Source organism: Suricata suricatta, chromosome 3, assembly GCF_006229205.1.
Source record: "Suricata suricatta isolate VVHF042 chromosome 3, meerkat_22Aug2017_6uvM2_HiC, whole genome shotgun sequence".
NCBI classification, from domain to species: Eukaryota; Metazoa; Chordata; class Mammalia; order Carnivora; family Herpestidae; genus Suricata; species Suricata suricatta.
This window is the reverse complement of record NC_043702.1, coordinates 144308993-144318149: the sequence shown is the minus strand read 5'-3', so window position 1 is coordinate 144318149 and position 9157 is coordinate 144308993. Positions and strand designations below refer to the sequence as shown.

At 38.0% G+C, this 9157-nt stretch overlaps 1 protein-coding gene and 1 long non-coding RNA gene across 2 annotated transcripts in view; one reads left to right on the top strand and one right to left on the bottom strand.

The window, feature by feature from the left end:
- Positions 1-3749: 3749 nt before the first annotated feature.
- Positions 3750-9157, bottom strand: part of LOC115288263 — a 9475-nt gene continuing 4067 nt past the window's right edge. The window contains exon 3 of the long non-coding RNA XR_003906910.1: positions 3750-3962. This is a non-coding gene — a long non-coding RNA (uncharacterized LOC115288263). The remainder of the gene's footprint in view (positions 3963-9157) is intronic.
- DENND1B (DENN domain containing 1B) overlaps positions 6798-9157 on the top strand; it is a 252763-nt gene continuing 250403 nt past the window's right edge. Inside the window, exon 1 of the mRNA XM_029935406.1 lies at positions 6798-6868. Coding sequence (XP_029791266.1) covers positions 6813-6868 — 56 coding nt within the window. The 5' untranslated portion in view covers positions 6798-6812. The remainder of the gene's footprint in view (positions 6869-9157) is intronic.

Below are 9157 nucleotides of genomic sequence, written 5' to 3'. Positions count from 1 at the left end.
TTTTTAAATACTTATTTATTTTTGAGAGAGATTGTGTGAGCAGCAGAGGGGCAGAGAGAGAGGGAGGGACAGAGGATCCAAAGTGAGCTTTGTGATGACAGCAGAGAACATGGTGAGGGGTTTATACTTATTAACTGTGAGATCATGACCTGAGCTAAAGTCAGACACTCAACCAACTGAGCCACCCAGGTGCCCCTTGCTAGGTAGAGAATTCTTGGCTGTAGGTTTTTTCCTTTCAGAACTTTGAATATATCATAGCACAGGCCTTCTGGCCCTCAAAGTTTCTGCTGAAAGTCAGCTGACAGCCTTATAGGGTTTCCCTTGTAGGTAACCTTTTGCTTCTCTCTTCCTGCTTTTAAAATTCTCTCATTATCTTTAGTCTTTGATATTTTAATTACGTGTCATGGTGTAGACCTCCTTAGACTCATCTTGTTTGAAATTCTGTGCTTCCTGAACCCGGATGCCTATTTCCTTCCCTAAGTTAGGAAAGTTTTCACCTATTATTTCTTCACAAAAGTTTTCTGCTCCATTCTTTTTTCCTCTCCCTCTCCTTGCTCATCATCTTCTTCATCTCCTTCTCCTTCTCGCCCCTCCTCCTTCTCCATCTTCTTCTTGCCCTTTAATGCCAATGTTTGTTCACTTGATGTTGTCCAAGAAAGCCCTTAACCTATCCTCATGTTTAAAAATTATTTTCTTTTTGTTGTTCAGCTTGGGTGCTTTCCATTACTCTTCCAGATTGCTGATGTATTCTTCTGCATTTACTAATCTGTTGATTCCCTCTAGTTTTTTTTTTAAATTTCAATTATTGTATTCTTCAACTCTAATTTATTAAGTTGTTTTTTAAATATATATCTCTTTATTGAAGGTCTTACTGAGTTCTTCCACTCTTCCCTCCAGCCAGGTGAGCATTATGATCATTACTTTAAATTCTTTATCAGGCATATTGGTTATCTTAATTTCATTTAGTTCTTTTTCTGAGCTTTTGTCTTGTTCTTTCTTGTGGAGCACATTCCTTTGTCTACCCATTTTGCTTGTATTTGTTCTATGAATTAGGTGGAACAGCTACTTCTCCTAAACTTGAAGACATGGTCTTGTATATGGTCATCTCTTCTGTAGACTATATATACTTGGTGACTTTTGCTGGCTGGTTGGAGTTGTGGCTGCTGTGGACTAGGGGTCTTATGGCTCTCTACACAGCCTGGCAGGATAGCTAATAGAGAGCTGATTAGTTTTTAGGAATGTAAATAATGTGTTTCTTAATTTTTACTACTATCTTTCTCGCTAATTTAGTCTAACTGTACTTTACCTAGTAAAATCCTGTGCTTTGACGGCTTAAGATCCAGAAGATTTGGGTTTGACGCCTACTTATATAACTTTGGGACAGGTATCTTTCTGAGTCTAATCTGTAAGACAAGCAGAAACACTTGGCCTCACACAGTGATTGTGAGTGTGAAATGAGAAATATATTCTATTAAAACATTTTTAAAAATGGGGGCACCTGGGTGGCTTAGTCAGTTAGGCATCCGACTTCAGTTCAGGCCATGACCTCACTGTCTGTGAGTCTGAGCCTCATGTTAGGCTGTGTGCTGACAACTCAGCCTGGAGCCTGCTTCAGATTCTGTGTCTTCCTTTCTCTCTGCTCCTCCTCCATCTCTCTCTGCCTCTCAAAAAGGAATAAACATTTAAAAAGTTAAAAAATTATTCAAAATATGTCGTAACTTTCTTGAGACATATTTTTCCTCTTTCATTTTTTTTCTTTCTCAGTTCTCAAACAATAGGCAACTGTACTCAAGAAGACTACATAACTTATCATATAAACTTGTTACGGTTTTTGGACTAAACAGGATCATTACTGAAAATTACACTGGGGCACAGTAGTAAATTAAAACTGACCCTTACTATATTTTTTATGAAAAGAAAAAATAAATGAGAAAAAAATGTAAACCCTTATAAACCATTGAATAAAACACTTGCATCACAAGAGATGTTCTTGTGTTTCTCTACAAGTATCTCAAAATCAAAATCAAAATCTCATTGCATTGTGCTTGAAAATTGTCACTACAAGTAGCAACGCACACAGTGTTAACTGTAAACCGCCACTCTTGTTCCCTCACAATATCACATTCTTTATCATATTCTATCTTCTCAAACTCTCTGGCTGACACATCCTGGCTGTTCTGGGAAATTAGAGACACCAGTAATTGGGGCCTAAATGGGCCAGGTTTATATATATTTAGATTCCAGAGTGATTAAGTTTGGAAGACAAAATTGGATTTATATGATGGCTTTTCCTGAGAAGGATTTTAAGGAGGCACTGCCGCATAATGTGGTATTGAAGCGTGTGGGAATAGCTTAACTTACCATTAGAGACTTTTTGACATTTCATCATTTTATTTTTATGCTTTGAATTCCCACACTAAAAGGTAGGAATAGAGATATTGACGTTGCCATTGAATTATTGCTGCCTTCTTTCATAGGTGGCTTGAGTCTTATGTAATGTGCCTTAATCTTTGGTAGCAATTAATACTGTGTGTATAAACTCACCACTTAAACTTGATTCTATGCTTGCCAAACAAACTAAATAGAGAATCTCAGGCTAAAAAGCTTCAGTCCTAGGGGCACCTGGGTGGCTCAGTTGGTTAAGCCTCCAACTTCAGCTCAGGTCAGATCTCACATTCTCGGGCTCGAGCCCCGCGTCAGGCTCTGTGCTAACAGCTCAGAGCCTGGAGCCTGCTTCTGGTTCTGTGTCTCCTTCTCTCTCTGCCCCTCCCCCTCTCATGTTCTGTCTCTCTCTGTATCAAAAATAAATAAAACATTTAAAAAATTAAAAAAAAAAGAAGCTTCAGTCCTAACATATTAACTAGCATATTTGTGAGTCTGACTGGACAGCCTAGGACAATGGAAATTGAGCTCTAGTCTACACTGGGTTGCTTGCAGGAATTGTTGGTAACCAGGTGCATCCATTACAGCAAGGGGACTTTTAACCATATGTTCACAGGACTTCAGGTTGGATTTCAGGATGTGTTGGGGTGCTCTTAAAACTTCAGCGATTCTTAGGTCCTTTTCTCGCCTCATTAAGCCTCTGGCTCCTCCTGTGGGGCCCCTGAATCAGTGTCACAGATTGTGAGGGAACCAGAGAGCATCTTAATACCTTCTTGGTGAGTGCAAGGAAATAGCCCTCTTCTTTTCTTGGTTGAATTTCTGCATGCTTTTCCTTGCTATGGGTTTTAGACTTTTTTTTTTAAATATTTTTATTTATTTTTGATACAGAGAGAGACAGAGCATGAGAGGGGGAGGGGTAGAGAGAGGAGACACAGAACCGGAAGCAGGCTCCAGTCTCTGAGCTAGCTGTCAGCACAGAGCCTGACGCGGGGCTCAAACCCACGAACCTGAGATCATGACCTGACCCAAAGTCAGAGGCTTAACCGACTGAGCCACCCAGGTGCCCCTAGACTTTTTGGTAAATATTACCAAAATAATAGGACTCTATAAAAATGTGAGTAAAAAACTTTGCTTAGGGACTTCTGGGGCAAAGCATTGTTCAGGCAAGTCCAGAGAGGACAATGACAATGCAGCTGATAACTTGGGTCAGAAAAGTTTAACCTACCACTGAGCTCCCAGCATGCCAGTAATCTCTATTTATAGGTGGGCTGAAAGCATACCCCCAAAACTTGAGTGTCTTCCTGGATATTATGATGGTAATAGTGAAGGATAGGCGTTCTTGGGCAAAGAAACTAAACCTCTCCAAAGAGTGGTAAGTACTAGTTTTTATAGAGAGCTAGAGGAAACATATCTGGTACTCCAGCTAAGTCAGTCTGAGAGCCAAGGCACAGTTTTCTGAAAATGTGGGGAAAGTACAAGCTTGAAGCAAAAGGATAGCATCTTCGGAGGCCTTGTGCATTGAAAGGAAGAGGGCAGATCTGTACAGGACGATGGCAACTGCACGGCAGAACACACATCACCTGGAGCCAGAGGAGGCACAATAGGTACACAAAAGATGATCAGATTTGAACACTGGTTCAAGGGCAAGTGATTGAACCCATCATAAGGTAATTGCTAATTCAGACCTAACCCAGGCAGCTGTTTCTAGCAGCCACTTCTTATAACATGCAGCTTGACTATGTAGATAGTTTATGTTCATTGGCTGCTTTTGGTTTCTAGGTCCCCATTAGCATAGAAAATTCCTACCGCATAATTTTTCCCCAATATGTAATTTATGTAATAGGTTAAAAATTCTATGTCGAATGGAGATTAACTTCACAAATATATGAGATAAAAGTGACAAGAATTATAAAATAAGGTTGGCTTTCTATCTTAATGAATATTCATAGAGAATTTTACTTAGTTTGGCTTTTTCATCTTGGAGAAACAGAAAATCTAATTTCCAGACTGTCTTTTCCCAAAGATACAGTTTGTCTATGGACTAATTATTTTATTTATTTTATTTTTTTTTACATTTATTTATTTTTGAGAGACAGAGTGAGACAGAGTGTGAGCAGAGGACGGGCAGAGAGAGAAGGAGACACAGAATCTGAAGCAGGCTCCAGGCTCTGAGCAAATGCTCAGGACAGAGCCTGATGTGGGGCTTGAACCCATGAACCGTGAGATCATGACCTGAGCTGCAGTTGGACGCTTAACTGGCTGAGCCACGTAGGTGCCCCTGGACTAATTATATTAAAGTTTTTTTCAACTTTAGCTTTGATTATTTTCATTATTTGTCAAATGAAGAACAATTTTTTTTTAGTTTCTTTTAGTTTTATATAACAAACTCTTTTAGTTCATGACAGAAATGCTTTTATTTATCCTACAAAGTGTACAAAGGACTTTTCAAGAAAGATATGACTTCCAAAGCATTTAATAGTGCTTGTAATATCAATATCAATGAGGGAGATGCCATATGATAATACGTTTGAATTGAAATATAAACCTAGTTTTGTTTTGCAAATGAGTGTGTGAGAGTGAGAGAGAGAAAGAGGCAGAAAGAGAAGAGATAGATATGTTCTTTATGAAGAAAATGGCTTTTAAAAATGGCTCTGTAGTACTCTGCAGGCCAACTTTATTTCCTGGTGCCTCTGGCAAACAGGGGAAAGTGCATTCTTCCACACAGGCGTTCTTGGAATAAAATGTCTCTAGAGAGTTCACTTCCTGCTTCATCACGTACAGTACCTGTTTTACCTACTAATCTATACCTCCCAGGACTATTGAGAGCCCTAGCTAATAAAAAGTGATCATAAAGCACTTGGCAAAACCACAACAACTATAAAAGGATACATGCAAATGTGGTAAGGCTTGCCTTTCTGGTATGTACATAAGTCTTTGTGCAGTGACTCAAATGTTATGAAATTTTTTTTCTCTTTCACAAACTGGAAGTAGTTTTGCCAGCTGGCTTGCTGGAGTGTATTGTTTCGAATTCAATAGTAGGCCACTTGATTTAAAACCTTCCTTCCGATTCTAATATTAGGCCACTCCTCATGAATTTGTGTATATATTACTTAAGAATTCTTACCTGCTTATTTCAAGGGGGAAGAGCAACATATTTGTGTTAGAAAAACACATGGAAATAAATGGGTTTCATGATAATCAATGGTCACATGTCATCACTGAATAGGAATTAGTAGCACCTATTTGGTAGTTTTCTAAAGAAACCGCTGTGAGAACACATTGTAATTACTATACACAGGGCACATACTAACATATGTTCCTGATCTACATACAATTCAACCTAGTGGGAACTAAAGAGAAGACCCAGGGAGTGGCTGTGTAGCAGAAGGAAAGAGGGGTCAGTCCATACTGAGGTGAGGATTCCATTAAGTCACAAGCAGACCCGAGTCATGGGTTCAGTTGCCTCCAATCCCACTCCAGCGAAGTTCAGCTATCCTGACTGCAGGAGAAGACTCCTGGAATTGTACATAGTGAATGAAGAAAGGCAGGTGAGAGTGAGTCCTTCTTACAAAGGAAGCAAATTCCCAACAAACGAAGATCTTTATCAGTTTCATTCTGCTGCTCCTTCTTTCTCAGAGAAGATTACAAGCAGAGGTCTTCTTCGGAAATACTTGCCTATGTCTTGGGTGTGACATCAGAGATAACAGCAGAGAGAAAAGATGACATTCATACTTTTGAAGCCCAGGAGATCTCTTACTCCTTGTTTATTTTTATTTTGACCTTGCTTGCAATAATAAAAGAAAAAGGAGGTGGTCAAATATTTTGAAGTTTTGAATCTCTGTTTATCACTCTAAGGATCTTCTGCTGTGGAATTACACCATTTCACCTGGTATTTGAGTTCAATGAGGGCATGTAGGGTTCTTCTCCCCTCCTCCTCTGAACTGATCAGATGTAAGTGGTTATTTTCTTATATTTTAGGAAACTAGAACTTGGCATATAGAAATTTTTACAGGAATTATTTTGATCATTTCTCTGTATCAGGATTAGAGTTGCTTATAAGGGGTTATTAATTTTGTTGGACTATTAATGTCATATTAGATGCTCCTATATATTTGCTTCTACTAAATTCTAATGTCGTGGCTCATTGGTGTGGTTACGCATTCTCCTGAGGTATTAAATGGGTGTGAGTGGAACTGCCATACAATAACGATGTTTTTATTTACGTGGCGTGTCTGGTAGGTGGAGTTGGGAGATTCTTTTCCAGGCATTGCCACAGCGTTACACAAACACTGCTCTGTTTCTTGTAACTCAAGTGAGGCTCCTCAAAGAGTCCATGAAGAAAATCTGTCTTCTCTGATTACAGTCTGTTGGTGATACTCTGCTTCAAATATTCTTTTTTCTTAACTCCAAATACTGTTTTAAGTTTTCCAATGTCTGGCAGATGCCAAGATAAAGACACGGATGAACTAGCAGGAGCTGGTCAGAGGTAAGATAATTTAATTCTATAATTTTGGGCAAATCACCTGAAATATGGGGGACAGAGAATATCTTTGTTGTGTTATTTTTGAGAATTTTACTATCTTTTTCACTAACAGTGTAGCAGCAAAAGAAACAAATATCCTTCCCCACTTGAATTTTATAAATATCTGGATATGTTCAGATTTGGTAATGAAGATGTTAAGAACAATCTGAGCCTTTTTGTCTCCCAAACTAGAAGACAACATTTTTCTCTTAGAGTTGGCTTTCAAATGAACCTCGAACACTAACTTTGTAGGGCCATGAGTTGTGAAAGCAATGGGGGAAGGACACTTTCTGGAAATCCCAAATCTTGTCTTTCACCATCTCTCTGTTTTAAAAGTAGCATATGTCATTTTGAAGGAGAATTTCACTTTCAGATTCAAATTCATGATGTTGCTAAGTATAAAAAGACTCGTATACTTGGAGAATGCTCTTCTTAACACTATCTCACTTGATATTAAAAGGCAGTTCCTGCTAAAATATTTTATTTTTATTTATTTATTTAAAAAATTTTTTAAATGTTTATTTATTTTTGAGAGACAGGGAGAGTATCAACAGGGGAAGGGCAGAGAGAGAAGGAGACACTGACTCTGAAGCAGGCTCCAGGCTTTGAGCTGTCAGCACAGAGCCCAACACAGGGCTTGAACTCATGTACCACTAGATCATGACCTGAGCTGAAGTCGGCCGCTTAACCGACTGAGCCACCCAGGCGCTCCAAAAATATTTTATAGACGGTTTTCTAAGTACTTCAAGAAATTTGACTTATTAAATACTTTATGTAAAGGACTTGTGTCTCATAATAAATGAAGATGGTATTACTATTAACAAATTTCACTTAAGAACAATAATAGGAGGAAATACAGAGTCAGATTCTAGGGAGTGTCTGACTTGGATACATGCTGATTACAACTCATGAAAGGGTTGTGTCTAAAAGTTCATGTCTAAGTTAACTGTTTGGAACTCAAAACCTTGATAGAAATTGGTAAAGCTAACAGCCTGCATAAGTCTAGGTAAGTTATACTGGAGTTGAAGCTAACAGTATTGTATCAAAAGTACCATTCTAGAGTTTACAAATTGTTTCTCTTTCCATACTCCAAAAGGTAAGGAGCTGTCAGGGTAGAATGCAATTATCAAATGCATTCAAGAGTAGACAAGGAAGGAATACTTGGTAGTGGTGGTGGTGGAGGGGAGCAGGTTGGTAATATGTAAAGTAGCCATGAGAGCCACAGTTCATTTAGAAGGTATTTGTTAAGCCAGATGAGCTTTGAGCACCTCTTTAGTACCTTCCTAATGTGGGGAGTCCAATAAGATACCCCTCATAACCTGGCATTCCAAAGGGATTCAAGGGAAACTGATTGTTTCATACACCGGAGCAGATTTGGAGGTGGGGTGGAGCAGAAATCCTCCTTGAGGATTCTTAAATACAAGCCAGATCTCCCATGGGTGGTCTGAAAAATTTCAAGTTGAGATTTAGTATGAAAGGGTCCTGAATGGGTAGTGACCGCCAGATCTATACCCAACAATAAATGAATATTCTTTCCAGAGAACTCTTCTTTTCAGATCTCTCTACATTTCCATATATAAAACTCCAAGGATCAGGTAATGTAAAAGGAAATCACCACACATAGAAAAAAACAAGAGATTGTAAGTAAGGGCCATAAGAAGAAAATCAGATAGTAGAATCAGACTTACAAGTGCATCAGAAATTGGAATTATTAGAAATAGAATCTAAAATATCTATGCTAAGTATATTTTAAGAAATTAAGGAAAGGCTTAAAATATGAATTTTAAAATATGAATGAAGATAAAGCAGATTTAAAATAACAAAACAGAACTTTAGAAATGAAAATAATATACATTAAAAACCAAATAGATAGCTTTAACAGAAGATGAGACAAAGTCAGAGAAAGAATTAATGAAGAGAAGGATATTTGCAAAATTATCCAGAATTCAGCTTAGAAAGATAAGAAAAAAGAAACTATGAAAGAAATGTTGAGAGATATGTAGGGTAAATGAAAAAAAAAAACCCAAAAAACAAAACAAAAAAAATTAATTTAAAAAAGAGAGAGACATGTAGGGTAAATGAGAATGTATATAGAGAGTCTAAGAAGGAACGGGGAGAAAGAATGAAGTTCCGAATTTTGCAGGACTGATGAAAATCTGTTTTAAATGTATTTTAAAGGTCCTTGTGTTGTCTGGCAGAAGGCTGATGGATTGATAAACTCAGAATTTAATGAGTTAAAATTTACCTGTTAAA